The sequence below is a fragment of the Tachysurus fulvidraco genome, chromosome 15 (assembly GCF_022655615.1).
Source record: "Tachysurus fulvidraco isolate hzauxx_2018 chromosome 15, HZAU_PFXX_2.0, whole genome shotgun sequence".
NCBI classification, from domain to species: Eukaryota; Metazoa; Chordata; class Actinopteri; order Siluriformes; family Bagridae; genus Tachysurus; species Tachysurus fulvidraco.
In genome coordinates this window covers 11,482,810-11,503,053 of record NC_062532.1, presented here as the reverse complement: position 1 = coordinate 11,503,053, position 20,244 = coordinate 11,482,810, and the positions used below count along the sequence as shown (strand labels likewise).

The 20,244-nt window shown below is 37.4% G+C and overlaps 3 protein-coding genes across 8 annotated transcripts in view; 2 read left to right on the top strand and 1 right to left on the bottom strand.

The window, feature by feature from the left end:
• Positions 1 to 4,170, top strand: part of fbxw9 (F-box and WD repeat domain containing 9) — a 12,135-nt gene extending 7,965 nt beyond the window's left edge. For all 3 annotated transcript variants that reach the window (XM_027141705.2, XM_047800571.1, XM_047800572.1), the window contains exons 5-9: positions 438 to 859; positions 1,546 to 1,694; positions 2,068 to 2,271; positions 2,397 to 2,462; positions 3,029 to 4,170. In XM_027141705.2, coding sequence (XP_026997506.2) covers positions 438 to 859; positions 1,546 to 1,694; positions 2,068 to 2,271; positions 2,397 to 2,462; positions 3,029 to 3,103 — 916 coding nt within the window. In that variant the 3' untranslated portion in view covers positions 3,104 to 4,170. The remainder of the gene's footprint in view (positions 1 to 437; positions 860 to 1,545; positions 1,695 to 2,067; positions 2,272 to 2,396; positions 2,463 to 3,028) is intronic.
• A 75-nt stretch (positions 4,171 to 4,245) lies between these two features.
• Positions 4,246 to 7,053, bottom strand: gng14 (G protein subunit gamma 14). The gene is made up of 2 exons (XM_027141711.2): positions 6,580 to 7,053; positions 4,246 to 4,498 (listed from the first exon to the last, which is right to left on the bottom strand). Exons 1-2 carry the CDS (start codon positions 6,673 to 6,675, stop codon positions 4,373 to 4,375), a joined length of 222 nt encoding a protein of 73 aa, XP_026997512.1. The 5' UTR covers positions 6,676 to 7,053; the 3' UTR covers positions 4,246 to 4,372.
• Positions 7,054 to 9,532: 2,479 nt separating this feature from the next.
• dhps (deoxyhypusine synthase) lies at positions 9,533 to 17,366 on the top strand. 4 transcript variants are annotated; one of them, XR_003439869.2, is made up of 11 exons: positions 9,533 to 9,687; positions 11,876 to 12,075; positions 12,875 to 13,027; positions 13,130 to 13,251; positions 14,300 to 14,396; positions 14,785 to 14,871; positions 15,113 to 15,218; positions 15,480 to 15,583; positions 15,788 to 16,000; positions 16,085 to 16,288; positions 16,694 to 17,366. XR_003439869.2 is itself a non-coding variant. In XM_027141706.2 (10 exons), exons 2-10 carry the CDS (start codon positions 11,881 to 11,883, stop codon positions 16,781 to 16,783), a joined length of 1,080 nt encoding a protein of 359 aa, XP_026997507.1. In that variant the 5' UTR covers positions 9,534 to 9,687; positions 11,876 to 11,880; the 3' UTR covers positions 16,784 to 17,366. The 4 variants fall into 4 exon arrangements, 2 of the variants coding, with proteins under 2 accessions (XP_026997507.1, XP_047656529.1); XM_027141706.2 differs by lacking the exon at positions 16,085 to 16,288 and having other exon boundaries at positions 9,534 to 9,687; positions 15,788 to 15,913; XR_007137874.1 differs by lacking the exons at positions 16,085 to 16,288; positions 16,694 to 17,366 and having other exon boundaries at positions 15,113 to 15,331; positions 15,788 to 15,913.
• The last annotated feature ends 2,878 nt before the right edge of the window (positions 17,367 to 20,244 follow it).

Below are 20,244 nucleotides of genomic sequence, written 5' to 3'. Positions count from 1 at the left end.
GGTGATCCTCTGCCCGTCTTAACGTCTGAGAGACATTGCCACAATGAGAAGCTCATTTTATACCCAATCATGTCCCAAATGACCTAATAATTTGCAAATTGGTCCTCCAGTTGTTCCTTGTATGTAAATTTAACTTTTCCAGCCTCTTATTGCTACCTGTCCCAACTTTTTTGGAATGTGTAGCTCTTATAACGTCCAAAATGAGCCAATTTTTCAACATTTGATGTTATCTATATTCTATTGTGAATAAAATATACATTTATGAGATTTGTAAATTATTGCATTCTTTTTTATTCACAATTTGTACAGTGTCCCAACTTTTTTGGAATCGGGTTTGTACATGAATGTATAATTCTCTCTCTCTCTCTCTCTCTCTCTCTCTCTCTCTCTCTCTCTCTCTCTCTCTCTCTCTCTCTCTTTCCCTTTCCCTTTCCCAGGATGGATTTGATCCCCACACCTGCCCTGGAGCACATCACGCTCTCATCAGGCCACATTGCTGACGTTAACACAGTCCTGCTGGTTGGAGGTAAAGGCTCCGTGTGCGTCTCTGGCTCCAGAGACCGTAATGTGAACCTGTGGGATGTGAGAAGCGGCTCGAGCGGGGTTCTGCTGGGAAAACTGGGAGCTCGTAGCCGCTACAACACGACACACCAAGGTTGGGTGTGGTGCCTTGCAGCCAGCAGTGATCTCCTGGCCTCTGGATCCTTCGACAGCACGGTGAAGCTCTGGGACCTGAACACCGGAGGCGCAGAGCGCGGAAAAATCCAAAGCCGTGCGGCCGTGCTCTCTCTCTCCTGCCAGGATCACATGCTGTTTGTTGGGTCACATGACCAGAAAGTCAGCATTTATGACACCAGAGGTGAGTTCTCTAGTCTTTGGAGCAGGATTGGTTTAGTTACTAGGAAAAAATAGTTTAAAAAAAAAAAAGTTTATACAATGTTTACTTTTAGATTCACATAATTCTATTGAACCCATTCGGTGCATTTTACATCAACACAAACGCAACTCACCATAGTTTGCAGCTCTCACTGCTTCTGCGCCCCTCAACATTTCCATGAAACTCAGGATACACATTTGCTGTAGAATCTAATTCACATTCACAGGATTTGCAGCACAGATCCAGTACAACAGAAGTCACACCACCTCCTGTACTGTAGGTCACCGCAGGTTCAGTACTGCTGTGTTCTTTCTGGTCCTCACGACAGCTTCCACATTACCAATTTTTTAAGCAAAACGTTGTCTGTTTCAGACTAAACTGCCAATGTGAACTGCCCTAAGAGTTCTGTAGCCTGGTACACAGAGGTATGAGAGATGCACACAGAGGTATGAGAAGACTGCAGCTGCTCATTTTGCAGGCTAGGGTATCAATAGCTATGATGCCGATTTGTGAGCACAAGCCTATAGCACGTCCACTATTTTTGATTCTGCGACTTCTGCGTCAGCCCTGTTGCATTATGGGATAGCGCAGTGTCCACTGACTTCATTCAGAAGCATCTCAGCAGAAGCAGTTGCTCATCTTTAGCCTTGATGTCATTTTTGTCACAGCTTCAGAGCCACTGGTCAAAAGCCTTCGTCTCCATAGTGACATCGTGCTGTGTCTGGCCTCTGATGAGCAGTACATTCTGTCTGGCAGCAAAGACAAGACGGTAGCCGTGTTTGACCGCAGAGCTGGAAAACCGCTGAAGAAAATCCATGTACGTACACGCAGCTTCCTAATCGACTGGTGCTTTATATACTGTAACGAGTACCTAAAAACCTTCTATCATAGTAGTAACTAGAATCATACCCTGTGTTAAAATGTAATACTCACACGCTTGTGTATTACTTAAGCAGTCAGTGAGGAATAATTTTATACTACAGCCCATCCTGAAGTTTTTTTTATCCCTCTTTTATATACTAGCGTGATTTTCTATGTCAGTCGTGCTAAATGAAATCTTACTAAATAGTAAGTAAAGCTATATAGCATGGTGCGCTATGCCTTCTGTGAATAAAACAATATAAGGAATAATATACTGTAGATATACATGGAGACTTATTCATTCTGTCTGTCTGTCTGTCTTTCTGTAGCTGAAGTCTTACTTGTTGTCCATGTCGTTCAGCGGGAGAGAGGTGTGGGCCGGAGACTACCACGGACTCCTTCACACCTTCTCCATGAACGAAGGCTCCTTTAAGTCTACAGCCCAGTTTAATGTAGGCCACACTTCACTGGTGAAGGGCATTCATCACTCACCTGGGACTCTTTACACCTGCTCCTCCGATCGCATGATTAAGGTTTTATCTTTAAGTTTAATAAGTCAACAACACGGTTATTGATGGTTGCAGCAGTGCATGTAGAAGTCCACTTATTGTACGCAGCATGTTCAGAGGTGTTCATGTGGCTCACTGGATTGTTGCAGGTTCACCTTCCTTGTGCGCCCCCGAAGACTCTGTGCACGCTTCATAATAAAGCAGCAGTGAATGGGGTGAGTGAGTAAAGCCATGCCTGTCAGTATCTTTCCTGTCAGTACTATATATATTTATGTTTATATGTGTACAGCATTCAAAAGGCAAGAAATACTGCTAAGCATGAATATAGAAATACTACCACTTCTACAATAGAGAAGTAAAAGAGCAAATAGAATTTTCTTTCCCCACTTTATTTTATTTTTTATTAAATCACTGATTATACAAAATGTACCAACACCAAAAAGACAAAAATCCTGCTGAAAATATAACTGTAATTATTTTAATTCATTTTATTTTTTATTAATTCATTGTTTTTATTTTATTTCTATTTTAATTACACATTTAATTTTTATTCGATTTAAATTTGATTGTTTCTTATAATTAAAAAACATCTTTTTGAAGATTTAATACCAGCTTGGTTCTACTACAGACCTACTTTTTATTGATTTATTATAGGCTCACATTATTTTATTGTATATATTATTTTAGAGCTAATAGTTCTGTCTCGGATCAGGATTTCTGACATGAGATTCTTGTCCTGGTCTCAACACTTACATTGTGTGTCTCTCTCTGTGTCCTGTAGCTAAGTGTTGAGGCAGGAGTGCTGGCTGTTGCCACTGCTGATATGAATGTGGAAGTGTGGCGCCCCAGGCAGTGACGCTCGTAGCCAAGAGAGTGTCCGGAGTCGTGCTGTGGTCCCAATCATGCTATAGTTTACTTTTACATGTGTGTTTATAATTCTTATGCAGGGAATAAAACTCATGGGGTGTGATGTTAGAGGAAATGAATCAATGGATCATTTAGAGAGCATTTTGTGATGCCAGCAGTAACATCCTGAAGTTGATTCATTTCTAATTCCCGCACATCCCGAAGTGCTTTATTCATCTTATCGCACAGCATTTTTCCAATGACAAGATATTTATTTATTTATTTATTACAGAATGACACATTTGATTTTTTTTTACCAACTGTTCCATTATCCCTTTTGTTATAACAGTGGCAGAAATCTTCAGCTTTACCTCTGACTGTTTAATAGTACTGAGAGTGGAGATTCTAGTCTAAATAATAACTAGGAAATATCTCTTTACCTAATTGTTATATAACCAACTCTGTTTTTCTTTGTTTAATAATTAACAGATTGTTTTCTGTATTTATTATTATATCTGTGCCATTTGGTCCATCTGGACACTTTATTTGCACAAGTTTTAGAAACCATATTCGAGTGTTCAATAGAAACCTTCGATTTAATAGAAACCTGTGGTTTGAACTGCAGTTGTAGAAAATAAATCAACACTTTGTGGCCACTCAGAGGTTAAAATTTAACAAACGTACACAGGCCAAATGTTTGGATGCATCAACGATGTGTTAGATATTGGAATAAATGTCTGATTCGTGATAATATATACACTATAAAGTCAAAACTATCCAACTTTGTGGCAACAGTTAGGTGTCCACATACATATGGTCACTTAGTGTATACTAGATTAGATTAGAGATTTTGAGACGCACAGGATTTTGAGACACACAAAAAATGTTGTGTCTGATATGTGTTCTGTACCCTACAAATTCAGGGCATTATGGGTATTCTGTACTCTACACTTAGAAACTAATATTTAGCAGGTTCATCAGGATCACACTGGCTATTTTATTTCATGCTACTAGACATGCCTGTAATATAGAAACTCCCAAAAATCTATGAAACTAAGCAGTAAAAGGTCCAAGCTGTTGGTTTGAATTCATTAAACAGGATGTTTATAAGCTCAAATCATTTGAATGCATTAGAGTCAAGCCCTTGAAACATTGATTTACATACACATTTAATAAAGTATAAAGATAAAAAAAATTAATAAAGTGGCATGCACAATAGAAACATATTCATACTTTGCCTTTATGGACATGTACATATATAAGACATAGTTCTGGATTCTCACAGTAGCACACACGTCTTCTTGTCCTTGAATGGGTTGGAGGACGCTGCGATGCCTGTGAGCAGAGGATCTCCACGTCGGTGCTCCTGACAGTACTGCACGAGCTGAGCAGCCGCAGCTGAGATCTGGCGTACACACACATACACACACACAGACACACACACACACCACAGCTCTGTTAATCAGACTAATATTACAGAAATGCAAGATATTATACACTGATGCATGCCCTGTCCAAAAGCAGGTGACTGCTGAGGAGGTAAATGACTTGAATTTATAATTTTTTATTTATACGTCATCCAAAGTGATTTACAAATTATATATAACGTCATGCAGAAAACAATACAATCATTGTAATTTAAGTGTTTGATAAAAAAGTGGGTTCAAGTTAGTGATGAATGCTGCTGATGAGAGGTTGGAAGTTCATTCCATCACTGAAAAACAGTCAGTTTGAAGGATTTGGAAAGATTGTGTACTCACAGCAACTGAGTTGAAAATGAGCATTTATGCTTTTTTTGTTACCGAATTCATATTATTGTGTTAAACCATTTGCTCAGTTATTCTTTAAAGCTTTTTTTCTTTATGTCTACTGTCTGTGAAAATGTCCAGCTGAGGTCATAAACTTACATACACTTTGCTGAATCTGAAAAATGTCCATAATCTAAAAGAAATAAATCTTGAAGGGGGAAATTGCAGTTTTTGTTTTGTTCTTCATCAGTGAACATTTGAAGACTTCAGCAGGAAAGAATTAGTGTAAAGTCTGTAATGAACTTAGAAATGACGCTGACCTGTTAGTTTCTCAGGAGCTCTTGGTCGCACAATTTCACTTGACTAAAACTGTTGTAGAAAGGATGTTATTTACATTTAAATTATTTACTGTCCAGTGTCACCCAAATGAGGATGAGGTTCCCTTCTGAGTCTGGTTCTTCTTCCTCATATCATCTCAGGGAGTTTTTCCTTGCCACCGTCACCTCCGGCTTGTTTATTAGGGATCAATCTTAGAGATATAAATAGTAAATTTATTCTGTTTCTATGCTTCTGTAAAGCTGTTTTCAGACCATCTCAATTGCTAAAAGCGCTATATAAATAAATTGAATTGAAATTCCTTGAATTTACTGAAACACCAACATCTGGTTTATGTTTTTGGAATGATCTTCATGATTTTTCATATTTTGTTTGCTCTAAGCAGAAAAGAAGAAAAGAATAAGAGAATAAAAAAATATTCAGGTCCTGAAGGATTTACTTTCTGCAGCATGTTGTGCATATTTCACCCCTTTCCAACAGCGACTATATGGTCTTGGTATCCATCTTTTCATACCGAGGACAACCAAGGGACCTGTACACACTATTACAAAATGTGCAAACACTCATGAAACTGATGAATCTGGGTTTGTAAACTTTTTGTCAACACAAAATATTATAGTGCTCTAAACCTTACACACACACACCAGGCTTAAAGTATCATGTTGCCTTCTTGGGCATCATATTCAGCTAGGGGTATGTAAATGTATGTCCTTTAACTGTATGTGATAAATAAAATTGGAAAGGAACTTCATGCCTCACTGAGATGACACTGATTATTAAACACTACATTAACCCGGTTAGGGTCACCATGGGACCAGAACCTATCCCAGGAACACAGGGTGTGAGATAAGGAAACATCCTGGCTGGGATGCCGATCCAACACAAGGCACCGTGCACCCAAATATTCATACAACACTTGATATTATGTATTGTATGAATATTTGGGTGCACGGTGCCTTGTGTTGGATCAGCATCCCAGCCAAGGTGTTTCCTTAGGGGCATTTTAGAGAGGCCACTCCATCTTTGTGTAAGTTTTTAGAGGTAGGAGAAACCAGACATGTGGAGAACATGTTAAACTCCACTCACTGACTTCACTTGCTCTAAATATATATTAAACATATATCAAATATTTTTTAATTTAATGAACCGATCCTTCCAAAATCTCTGAGAAAAATGTAAAAAAAATAAATAAAAACATACAAAATAGCTCACTTTAGACTTTATGTTATAACAAAGTGGAAATCTGAATTGAAATCTAGCTCCTTGATGTTTACTATACCTAATCACGTTACTCTTATTTAAATAGCTTAAGCACTATCTATGCTTATCAGAAAAAAAACTACATTTTAAAATTAAGCCTTGTGTATTGAAAAAAAAGATCTTATTTGTATTCAATTCTCACCTTGATCCTTTCCAAGTTGGCCTCCAGTCTCAGCTGCTCCACAGCTTTTCTAGCTTGAAGCACTGTGTTACTGCTGTACACTTTTCCAGCCTCCATCTCACAGCCTCAACCTGCAGCATGAGACTAACCACGTCTCTGTTCGGTTGTGCTCTGGACTGCTCGGTTTATTCTGCAGGGAATTCAGTGCTTTTCTTGTGAGACGGCACTTTGCGTGTTCACCTATATGCTAAGGTTGTGTAGTGTTGTGATCTCCCGTCCCGGCTATTTAACCCGTGTCGGACTGTCCTCCCTGTGTGTGCTCCTGCGGTCACTTCAAAGCATCTTGTGATGTGGCCGAGTTGAAAGGTCGCACTTGCAGGTGTAGAAATGTCACACCAACATCACACGCCCTCAGAAAAGAAAATCCCTACAGGGGCAGAATGAAATAAACCTTAATGGCCCAGACTTAATGGGTTTGACGAAAGTAAAAACCATATCAGAATCAGAATCAGAATCAGAATCAGAAAGGTCTTTATTGCCAAGTATGTTTTCACATACAAGGATTTATTTCTAGTACAGTAGCTCCACAGTTTAAACAGAATGGCAATGATAAGAAATAATAAATGAACACATATATACAATGAACACAAATATATAATATACAATATAATATACAATATATAAATATATAATATACAATGAACACAAAGATATAATATTTATTTAGCTCATTCAATCAATAGGAGTGGGTTACAGTATACTAGTACTAGTCCACACATATGGTTACGGAATAACATTATTTTTTATTTATTATATTAACCTTAGCAGTTAAAAACATGCCTGCTTATTTATTATTTATGAAAACATATAATAGCCAAGGATCAACAGTGGTGGGATTCGAGCCTGCGGCTTCCCAGTTTCCCAGATATCTATCTGTAAGTGTTGGGGATGTTTTATGCAATGAGAACTAAACAATGACTGGCTGCATTGTAGATTGTGTTTGTTTAAAACAACATGCACACAACCACTCAATGTTCAGTAAAGACTTCACATCTACAGGCCATTTTTAACAGAGCTCATTTGTATACTGGCATGTTTTTAATGACACAGACACAGACAGGAGAAACTCTGTCAACTTAAAAGGCAGACCTATCAGTTCACATTAAATATTCACGAACATTCTCCTTTTTTACAAAATCCTTAGGTTTGCCAAAATGAGCCATAAGGAGAGAAGAGGAAACAGTGCAGTCACAGGCCACAGGCTGTCTGTGATAATGACATTTATGGCATTCGAGACAAATGCTGTTTGCTAATCAACTCTGGGAAGTTTCAGCAATTTCTACTGAGAGCACACAACACTTTAAAGATTTAAAGATATACCTTAAAGTATGTGAAAACCTGACCCTTATAAGACCCTATTTCTCCCTTAGCACTTACTGTATAGTAACCTCCATTCTTCTGGGAAGACTTTCCACTACGTTTTGGAGCATGGCTATGAGGATTTGGACTCATTCAGAAATAAGAGCGTTAGTGAGATCAGGTGTTGATGTCGAGTCCTGGGGTGCAATTGGTATTCAGGATCATCCCAAAGGTAGTGTACTTGAGTTCAGGACTTATGTGTCTTTATGAATCTCACTTACAGGTGCATTTTTATTGTGGAACAGATTTGGGTCCCTTAATTTCACTGAAGGTGAATGAATGAAAACATCCAATACAATTTTGTTTTGAAATTTATAGCAACAGCCTGAGGAAGACCTGCATAATGTCAGGTGTCCACATACCATATACTGTATTTTTGGCATATACATATAGTGTAACAAGATTCCATTCAACTAATTTTGTGATTTCTGATGGCATTTTTTTTATTTTTTATGCAAAGCTGTTTTAAATGTTGCAAGCCACTATAGACGTGTTTTCATTTTCATCTCATTCTCATACTAAACTTGTTAATTTTATAAGTTTGCAAAGCAGTTTATCGCTACTCACACATGGCTTAGTTTAAAAAGCATGTGCTTACTTGCTGTCTTCATTGTTTGTTTACAGTTTTTAGTTAATCGTTGTTGTGGAAGCTTTGAGATTTGAGAGAAATTAAAGTATAAAATATCACACTGGTAGGCACGGGCAAGAGTAAAAAAAGGTTTCACAATTTATTGTGTTCAGCTGCGCAGCAGGACCCAACACTCTACGTGTAACATGAGAGAGGAAGGACCCTGATCATGGATAACATCAGGATTTTATAGAAATGAAACAGGACATGTAAAAGCAAAACATCATCAACCTTTGGCTTAGAAGCATCGCCTGCTCAAGCTAATCTGTACCTACAAAGGTCCCATGGGAACGGTCTGCATTTTAGGAAAACAACTGCAATCTCTAGTCACAATAACTGTAGCAGTCATGAGAAGCACAGAAGGACATCTCTAAAGTGAAAATATCCACTACAATTACACCCCTTTTGTCCCTCGGACAATGCACAAGATCTATTTATTTATTTTTTACACTAATCATTAATCTGTAACAAAATCTAAACTCTAAATGATAAATAAATGGGGCAGTCCTGGCCTAATGGTTAGAGAGTCTGACTCCTAACCTGAAGGTCAGGGGTTCGAGATTCTCGGGCCGGCCAAGATTGAGGTGCCCTTGAGCAAGGTGAAATCCCCCCAACTGCTCCCCGGGCGCCGAAGCATAAATGGCTGCACACTGCTCCGGGTGTGTGTTCACGGTGTGTGTGCACTTGGGTTAAATGCAGAGGACGAATTCTGAGTATGGGTCACCATACTTAGCCGTATGTCACGTCACATATATTATACACCAGTACTGTTAACCAACTACTGAATCCACATCATTGTTAATCAGTATCAGTTAACCAGCTAGATATATACAATCACGTATGCCTTAATCTAAGCTTAATCATACACCAGCATATCGTATCATTTCCCCTGTTAGGGTTCTCGTGAATGCTTCATAAAATACATGATCATCATGATCGAGATCACGAGAAAACGCGTTTCTCCATTTTGTTCCCCTGCGGTTGCCGTAGACAGGAGAACACACGTGAAGTGCTGCAGCACGATTAGGGTGATGTAACTACAGCTTGCCATGAAGCTAATACTTCAGCTACAACAACAGAAGGTAAGTTTTTACGTTAATGATTGAAAGATTCTATGTCACGTCCAAAGAAGCATTTTAAACGCGTCTGAAAACTAGTTGCAGTTTTTCAGTTGCCCATTGTGATGATAATAAGAGCTATTAGAGCTATTAGCAATCAAACACATGCTGCATTTCATAATAATAGTGAAGATATGACCTAAAAGAACATATGACCTATAATCTAATTATAATAAGGTTCGAGCCTAAATTACTGCAGGTCTTGGAGCTAGATGACTAATTAAACAGAGCCGCTATATTTACTATGAGTGTAAATAAGTGCTGTTGATATTTACTGTTGGTGTAATTCTTTCACTACTTATATTTGCATTACTTTGATTAAAATGATGGTTAATAGCTCACTAGCAAGAACTCAGTTATAATGATCTAAACTGTAATACTTTATCTATCATTTAATAAAAGGCCAAAACATTTAGAGAGAGATATCTGAGGTGAAATCAGGTCATATAAATCTTTTTTCTTTTTCTTTTCTTCCTCTTGTGAAATCCTACCAGTGACTAAATATCCAGTTTCTCTTTGGCATTCATATTAAATTTTGTTTTAATTAATTGGCATTTATATTAATTGGCATTTGCACTCGTATACAGTGCTATTACATCTGAACATCTAACTTGTTTTACAATAGGTATAAAAAGTCAGAACACTGCTTTATAAATTTTATTTATGTATTTATATATATTTTTTCTTTTATCCTGTCTGTCTTGTCTGACTTGTTTGTCTTGGCTTGTTTGCACAAGATGCGCTTTATGTGTCTAGCATGACTTTATTAAGTCCTTATAGCTCTTATATACTTTATGGGCCAGTTGTTCAAAAAATGTAACCTGAATCAAAATGATCCGGATTTGGAAATCCCATCCCAATCCGTCTTACTTTTACGCCGGTTTTTTCAAAGCAACATTGGATTGGATCACCCTAATCCAGATACACCGTTCTCAAGATTACCAAATCCGGATTACCAGTGCTCTAAATGTGACAACATATCACAACGTGGGCTACCAGCTATGTAAAGAACAGGTAGAAGAGCCAACATGGGGTCACTGTAAGAGTTTTTTATTTTGAGACAAAACCCAAAAATAACAAACATCCACTTCCATTCATAATTTCTTTTATGACCCCTCATCTTAGTCATAAAAAATAAAAATACATTAACAAATACATTGTGGATATTTTGAAAACGTCTTAAAAAAATAAAATGGCTAAATATCCAATAGTTAACAAAATAAAGAATGTTCAGGGTTCTTTTTCATCTGAGGATGAGAGACGTACATTTCCAAGCTCTGCTTTTAGGAGGCGGATCTGAAGTTTTGTTTTGAAGTTTTGTTTCAGTAAAAGTATATACACTAAATGATACAAACGTATTATTTGACCCATTTTAAAGTTTTACTACATTTTCCTCCAGGAATCCACCTTGAAATCCTTCCCCCTGTTGGGATCAGGATAATCCTGTTTTTTTTGGATCAAAGTTATCCAAATCCTACTGACAAGTTTTGAACAACACAAACTGAAGGTTTGATCCACATTAAATCTAGGATTGGATTGCGTAATCTAATCGGATTTCAGATTCCTTCTTTCCCTTTTGAACAACCCATTTTCAAGATTTAATCCAATCCGATAACCAAAATCCGATCAGTTTACCTTTGAACAACTGGCCCTATAGCTTTGTTTTATGTAGCACCATGGTCCTGGAGAAACGTTGTCTCATTTCACTGTGTACTGCGACAGCTATATATGGTTGAAATGACAATAAAAGCTTCTTGACTTTTTGAAATTTCAGTTTTTAATAAGGTATAAGAAAATCCTGATAAATCATGTACACCCTTAAATTACTAAACACTAAATGTTGACTCTTTTTGGGTAAGAGTCTATCAGCATCTTGACCTGGAAATATTTTCCCACTCTTTCAGGCAAAATCATTCTAGATCCATCTTTTTTAGTTGCCGTTAGATCCGACCTCTGGCTACGTCGTTCGGATAGGTTAATCGTCTCATACAACCTCATTTTTAAATCTTCTGACCAAATTGTTTGTTTCACAAAAACGGATTAAACAAAGGAATTAATCGGCAAAGTTCTTTGCTATTGAGAGGTTACATTTAGTTATTTTTTTAATCCCTGTGTGTTGTCTGTGTGTTCCTTCACTACATGATTCTTTCAGTAAACATGGCAAATCAGATCCTCACTGTTGCACGAAATGCTGTTCTGAGAGAAAGTGGTGCTCTCTCAGAGGACATGCCACAGATCAGAGGTTATGATTTTAATCAGGGAGTAGACTACAAAGCTCTGCTGCAATCCTACTACACCACGGGCTTCCAGGCTAGCAGTTTTGCCATGGCTGTACAGGAGATCAATAAGATGGTGAGTTTAAACAGCTTCTTCTTTTTCCATCTGCTTTGTTTATTTTCTCTTTGCTAAACCATCTTTGATTCTTAAGTATCGTATAACTAAAGAAGAAGCATGTGTCTAGACCTGAGTGAGCTGTGTGAAATATCATCTTGCGATTTTAAGCAGTTTGCATTACTCTGTCGCACAATGTTACTTTTTCAGTTACTGTACAAAACAACAAAATATCTCCCTATTTGTGAAAATCAAGCTTTAGTAAAGTAAACATTACCTCAGAGAGGTTGTTTCTAGAATGATTATTTTTATAATAATTCAAAAGATCCTATAAAAAACAGCTTTGTCATGAAAAATACCTTAACCGTATTCATATCTGGAATGTAGGACTATAACGTTATATTACGCTCTAACACTGCTGAAATAATTCTCAATACAAAATTAATTGGCTGCATTTTTCAGATTTTTTTCTTTTCTTTTTATTTTTCTCGTTCAATTTGGAACCTGAGCCAGAACATTTGAGCCACAACACACACACAAATATCAAACCATTATTCACCTTTGAATTTCAGGAACCCGAATGACAGAGTTCCCTCCTGTTATGGACAAGTTTCTCATCTATAAGTTGAGATTTTCATGCACTTCAGTAGCTGAAAAGTTGCTTTTTTCACTATGTAAACGATATTGGAATGTAGACGTTCTTTTATATTCCCCTTACAATATGTATTGCCTATTACAAAGCCATAGTTTTAACTGTGGGGTGTTGTAGGATGGGAAAAGCTGCTCAACATTTTCATTGTGCTAATTGTCTTATTTTTAGATCGACAAACGTCTGGAGCCGGTGGAGGAGAAGGAACACACATCTGACTCTGACCAGAGTCAATCAGGATGTACCATTTTCCTCGGCTACACTTCCAACCTTATCAGCTGCGGGGTCCGTGAGAGCATCCGCTACCTTGTTCAGCATAAAATGGTACATCGTGACCACTTTTGAAGGTTTGCCGACTGTCCTGTCTTTTTTGTTTTTTTTTGTATAATTGTGCTCATCACCTGGCTGTACGCTTTGTTAATGCAGGTGGATGTGATCGTGACGACAGCAGGAGGCATTGAGGAAGATCTCATAAAATGTTTGGCTCCCACCTTTCTGGGTGAGTTTAGTCTTCCAGGCAAAGAGCTACGACAGAGAGGCATCAACAGGTGAGACACTAGTGTGACACCAGGGCGTGTATTAATAAAGCTTCTAAGAATGATCTCAGATCTCGCTTTACTAGGAATCTTATCTTAAGAGTGAGTCAGGATCTATCGTAGGGCAACTCTAAGCAATGTAAAGGATGCAAAAATGTTTATCTTAGAGAGGAGGCGGGGCTTAACTCTGTCACTAGGTATGACGTTCTTTTGAAGACATTGATTGGTTGTCCAATTAAAAAAATATCTATTATAAACCTTCACTTTGTCTCTATATTAAGATATTTGAGGTTATATCGTGTGGGGATTATGTCCGTGACCGATCAATTTAAAGACGCACTAACATCTGTATAATAACAACTATAATAAATGTATTGTAAGTGTGAACATCTCCAGCACAGCGCAGAAATGTGATAGTACCAAATTATGTAAATTCTGCCGCTATGTAAAAATAATCCCTACATGATGTAATCTGTAGCATCTTATTAATCACTATTCATTATTAAATATTCTATACAATACATTTCTTCTCCCTCTTCGTCCCTTTTCTCCTCTGCTTAAGAAACTCTTAATCCTCTTGATAGTCCTCTTCACTACTCCTAACTCTTTTTGACCTTAAGGGCTCTTTTAAGGGTTAAGTTGCTTTGTGAATAACTTTTATCTTTACTAGGATCTTCTTTTTAATCCTAAGGTTAAACGCCCACATTTCTAAGAATTTTCTTAGTATTTTGTTACTAGGATAAACCCTTTACACTAAGAATTTTTAAGAATACAGGCCCTGATTTGTTAGCCAGTACCTACCTGGTTGAGCTTAACTATGCTTGACTTGTGTTAAAGCTTGTTTCATCACTTTAATTATCAAAAGATGACTTCAACTGGTTTGTTTTGCTGGGTAATCATTGACCTACCGGCTGTCTATGCATTGTAGCTTCACTAGTTACTTCTGCTAAAAGCTGTAAAATGTAGTTACAAGCAGCTTAGTTTTCACCTGGACACTGGAAGCTTTGTAGCTTTGCCACTTCCACAGTAGATGCATTTTAGAGAGAATTTTCTGTTCTAGAATTGGCAATCTGCTGGTCCCTAATGGCAACTACTGCAAGTTTGAGGACTGGCTGATGCCCATCCTGGACCAGATGGTGTTGGAGCAGAAAACAGAGGTGGGAATATCTCATTTATGATCTGATCATTTTCACATCACAACTTTCAGTGCTTTTTAGACTTTTTTATCAGCTGGCTTTTGATCAATTTGCATGCTTTTTGGTTTTATTCTGGAAATGCCAGTAGGCCACAGGGTATTATACACACACCCTTTTACTCATTTACACTTGGGTGCACTGGGTGAGAAGAAAACCCACTCAACGCCCACAGGAAACATGAAACTCCACACAAGCAGAAAATTGAGAACAAAATTGAACGCTGAATCCCTGTGAACACATTGCTACTCACTGTGGCACATAGTACTCTATTGTATCCATTATTCTTAAATATAAGCTTGTGCTCTAATCTGTGTTGGATGAATCTAAATGTGTTCTGTTTCATACTTAGGGCAAATGTTGGACTCCCTCTAAAATGATCCACAGACTAGGAAAAGAAATCAACAACCCTGACTCTGTTTACTACTGGGCTTATAAGGTAGACTGTTTATCAAAACACATTTTTACTAACATTCCTGTGCCTTGTTTGTAATCCTTTACTGATCTGTTAGAACATTACAGACAATAAGTCACATTACAGGATATTGTTCAGTACAACGGTTCATTGCAAGCTCACTGACTGACTCCTCTGAGCTTTATTTAAAAATATCATTGCTTTTAGGGACAGAATCATCTTGAATTTCGAACCTACTGACTTTTCCTTCTACCTTTTTTCTCAGAATGACATCCCTGTGTTTAGTCCCGCCATCACTGACGGTTCATTGGGTGATATGATCTATTTCCATTCCTACAAGAACCCAGGACTGGTCTTGGACATTGTGGATGGTGTGGAATTCATACATTTACTTCTTAAATCTTTAGAGTGTGACCAAATCCAGAGATGCCAACCTTTTACGCATTTCGCCTTTGAGCTCTGCATTTGGAGAAAGATGTTCAAGGTTATCACTCAAAAAATAGGAAAAAAATCGTTATTATTTCCACAGTAAAAGTGGTCAGAGCCTGCCAAAGGTCGTTGTCTGTCTGGACTTACCTCAGAGGTTTAAAACTTATCCACACTTTTTGTTTCTTGGTGATTTTGTAATGCAGATATCCGGAGGTTGAACTGTAAAGCTGTGTTTGCCAAAAGCACAGGCATGATCATTCTAGGTGGAGGCCTTGTGAAGCACCACATCGCCAATGCCAATCTTATGGTGGGTAACATTGGGGGTTGGGGGTTGGGGGGGGATGAGGTAACTCAGTAGCTGATTTATTGGACTATTGATCAGGATGGTGATCAACAATTGCTAAGTTGCATAAAATGAGATAAAAATGTAATGCTGCAAAAAAACATGTTTACACAAACTAGATCTAAAAGAACAGTGATGATCTAAAATCTCTTCTGATCTTGTTCTTAGAGAAATGGTGCAGACTTTGCCGTGTACGTGAACACAGGGCAAGAGTTTGACGGCTCCGACTCAGGGGCCAGACCAGATGAAGCTGTCTCTTGGGGGAAAATCCGCATGGATGCCAAACCTGTTAAAGTAATGTTAGACATTACCTCTAACTACGAGTGGGATGATGCGTTGTGTAAAGAAGTATATGTAGGAACCTGACCACCTCACCAATATGTAAGGCTTCCACTGTTGGTGTAGAGGAACCTTGAGTGTCTAGCACAGTGCCCTGAACACCTTGTTGGATGAATTGAATTGCAGACTCCAGTCCAGTCTTCTCATCCCACATCAGTGCCCAACTTCCCTAATGCTTTGGTGTATGACTGGACAGAAATCTCCACAGCCACGTTTCAATATCTAGTATGAAGAGTTCAAAGAAGAGGCTGTTACGGCAACAAAGAGGAGACAAACTTACTTTATTGCCTGTTGTTTTGGGAAGATCAACAAGCAAACACGGGTGTGATGGTCAGATGTCCATCTTTTGGCTATATAGTGTTTGTAGAATTTAGACTATGATAATGATGCAAGCCTGTTCTTTACCCTAAGCAGCATATAAGCAATTTCAGAAGTATTGGTGCCTTTCCAGAATATGGACAAATGTTCATGTATAAAAAACAGTACACACAATGAGTGACAATAGTAGAAATGATTTGTCTTGGCTTTAAAAATCATATAATACTATTTTCAATTTTTGGAGATGTTTTAATATTATGCTTTCTACTCATGATTGTCACACACAAGCATTTGAATTCCTTCTCTAAATAATGCTGCAGTATGAATGCTTTCATATATATAAAATACTATTAATTTGTTGATGATGGTTGTGTAATAACTTGGTGTGTGTGTGTTTTGTTTTGTTTTTTGTCTCAGGTCTATGCAGATGCCTCTTTAGTCTTTCCCCTGCTTGTGGCTGAAACGTTTGCACATCAAGCCAGCAAACTGATGTCGGATAAAAAGTGACTGTCAACGCCTGCTATTTTTTCCTGTGGTTTCTTGTTCTTTTTCACATCAACTTCATCTCCTGTTGGGTTTTATTTTTAATTACTTTTTTATTCTGGTATGTTTTTGTCCCGGACTCCACCTACCTCTTCACAGCTGCCCAATTATTTTATACATATTGCATATGTAATTTGGTTTAGAACATCGAGGCACGTTTTTATTATGTGCGCGCATGCGTGTGTGTGTGTGTGTGTATGTAGGTGTGTGTGGGGGATTATGGCTCCATTTATGTCAAACATTCAGGTTTATAGTTGTAAAACATCTGTAAACATTCAATCCTCCTCTGTGCAAGAGCTTTATCATCGGAGAATTACAGATTTTACGTCATTTAATAAATTGATGTGAGGAGTTAATGTAGTAAAAATTAAGAGTTGCAGTTTTCTTTAAACATTTCTGAAACTTCTGCTATTCGGTGTATGTGATTTCAAAACATTAACCAGGTTGTGGCATCATGCTGATAATGGTGTTATTCAGTGATGATATGGGAAAGGGCTGAAATGTATCAGTGCATCAACATAGAAACTAATAAAATTAGACTATATTACCAGGTCTCTTAAATGGCAATATCTGGTTCATGGGGTTTTTTTTTCAGCTTCAGCAGGATGATGATGTGGAGGTCTCCAGTGTTCTTTCTGTTCCTGACCAACAACCAAAAAAAAAATGTTCATTTTGGTGATTACTTGTTATACTTCAATTTCTCGCTCACTCTTCACTTCTTGGTCCTGAAACCTGCTAAACAACACTCATTAACAACTTATAAGACCTTCATTAACATACTCCAGATTCATACTGTACAGATTAATTAACTTGCAGTATTAAGAGTGGGGCATCTACATTGTCAATGATAAAGTGGGGCTAGGCTCAGTTCGGAGTGCTTTAACATATGAGTAAGGATGAATGAGAGAAAGTAGGGTTTGTTTTGTTTTATTCTGTTTATTTTTTTTAAGTAAATTTGCACTTTAAAAGTAAAATTTAAACTTGCTCTGTTATAGGTATAGGTCTTAACTTAAGCCAACCTAATACTACTTAAATTAAATATATGACACTGTATGTGCATCTGTTTTTAATGAAAATGATAATAAAATCCGTCCACACCATTTTTGCATGTTCCAATCCTATTAATAATCTTTTTCCATGAATTGTGCATTACAGGTTATGCAATATGTACTTTAATTTTGTCCCACATTTTTCAGTCTGTCCTGCTATCTGAGGACATTCACCCCATTAAATGTTTGGTGTGTTCCACATATCTAACAGGTAGAAATTAGAGACGCCATCCACAAGAGTGTGAGGAAAACGTGCTAAATACTAAACTGCTGTGCAGAAAAAAATAAAATAAAAAAGGTGTGTGTCTGTAATGTACAGAATCATTTTTACTGATAGCTATTCAAATATCAGCAGAAGGAAAGGGGGGTTATGCAGTGTATAGTGCCTGTTGGCAAAATTTGTCTTCCTTTTTTTCAGTGTTTATTTTAAAGGTATTAAAAGGTAAACAAATGAGTAAAAGTTTGCCTCAAACCATTCAACAAGCTAATAGACTTCACTTCACATGTTGTTTTAGACTAAGGGGTTAGTCTTAAAATGATTATATAGTAACCTATAGGATGAGTCAAGAATAATAAACCTTAGTTTTATTTTCTTTGCTGCTATGCTATTATTAACGTCATCCAGCCTCTGCTGGTGTGTATGTAATGGTTTTGCTCACATCATAAAATCTTATTATGCCATCGATATGACCATGTTATAACGCATTGCTCGGCTCTAATAGTTTTTTTATCTTAGGTATTGATAGGTATTATATTTTAAGCCCCTCATCTAATTTCATTCATTCATTCATTCATTCATTCATTTATTTATTTGTTTGTTTGTTTGTTTGTTTGTTTGTTTGTTTCAGGGACAATGCATATTAATAAACATTTCTGTCAATATGCCAGAGTTAACCAGATGGCTATTGGGTTTCACCTGTAGTCCCTAGACACCCTAAAAAAGATAAAAGTAAATAAAATGACATATTGAAATAACAATAAAGCTACAATCACTTAATAAAAGTACTAAGTATTAGCTATGATGTACATTAGAAACACAAGACAAACAATCAAACAAACATCAGACAAATACATGAACACATACACACAATAAACAAAAAAACAAGACCATGTCCAGACTCATGGGAATAAGTAAACATCTCTGCAACCTCTCACTCATGATTATTCCTTGGTGTTACTGGGATGGTTCTGACATGTTCATACTGTGTTTAGCTGGGTTTAACTGCTATGTCTGTGTTCTACCACCTGGTGGCTGTCTTGCACCATGCACAAACACACACACTAGTTACACTTCTAGATTGTAGTTGTTATCCCAAAGCTGAAGTGTAACTGATCTAGCATGCATCATGTGTGTTTCTAAGCAGACTTGTGGCTTCAACATTACTATCTGTTTCTGATATTTGCCATCTAGATGTCAAACATAGAACCTAGATGTCAGCAGGTTTATAAGACAACCTGTTTGGCCTAATTATAGGAAGTGTCCCAAGTTGTGCTGTCTCAAATGTCAGCATTCATCATCCTTTTGTGCTTGGAGCTATGAGAAAGCCCTCGAGGGCACAGACTCCGGTGGCATCAGGTGTTATTCTAGAGCACAACACACATGACACCTCTCCTGAAGAGGCGCTTCAGTGGTTGCACTTGGAGCTACACACATTGGCCATATTATCATGTACTGTGTATACATGGAGATTGTAGGTAAATAAAACCGGCTGCACAACGTGTCATTCTCCCTTTGCCCACTTCATCCGAGCAGTGACTCTTTATCTGACTTTATGTATGTACATAATATATGTACGTTTGTCTGAGAAAATGAGCAGAATTCATGACAAATTACAAAAAATATGACTTTTTATTTTATTTTTTTAACCTTTTTTCAATTTATTTTTTTCTGCCAACAGTATACTTTAACATCTTTACTCTTCTGTAAAAGAATGATATTTTACATATATTTTTCTGCCCCAAGTCCAAAGACATACTTTGTGGGTTGATTGGCATCTCTAAATTGTTTGTAATTGTGTGTCTGTGTGTGATTATGCCCTGTGATGGGTCCCTATCTAGTGTCCTGAATCTCCTGGAATAGACTCCAGGCTTCCTTTGACTTTGTGTAGGATTAAACAATAAAGATGCCCAAAAATGGATGGATAAGATTGTTTTTAATATTTAACATACACAACACAAACATAAGCCAGATTCAGTTTGTAATCAGATAGAAAAATAGTGTTCTTCGATAAGTAAATTAGGGTGTTATTGTTGAGGTACGTCACGTCAATAAGCTTTTATCATATGTCATTTCAACCATATATAGCTGATGCATTACATACATTACAAGGAAACGTTTCTCCAGAACCATGGTGCTACATAAAACAACACAGAGAT

Coding starts and splice junctions, on each gene's coding strand:
- gng14 (XM_027141711.2), bottom strand. CDS start 6,675: ATGGAGGCTGGAAAAGTGTACAGCAGTAACACAGTGCTTCAAGCTAGA. Junction 4,499..6,579: donor CCAACTTGGAAAGGATCAAG/GTGAGAATTGAA, acceptor TGTGTACGCCAG/ATCTCAGCTGCGGCTGCTCA.
- dhps (XM_027141706.2), top strand. CDS start 11,881: ATGGCAAATCAGATCCTCACTGTTGCACGAAATGCTGTTCTGAGAGAA. Junction 13,028..13,129: donor ACCTTGTTCAGCATAAAATG/GTACATCGTGAC, acceptor TTGTTAATGCAG/GTGGATGTGATCGTGACGAC. Junction 14,397..14,784: donor TGTTGGAGCAGAAAACAGAG/GTGGGAATATCT, acceptor TTTCATACTTAG/GGCAAATGTTGGACTCCCTC.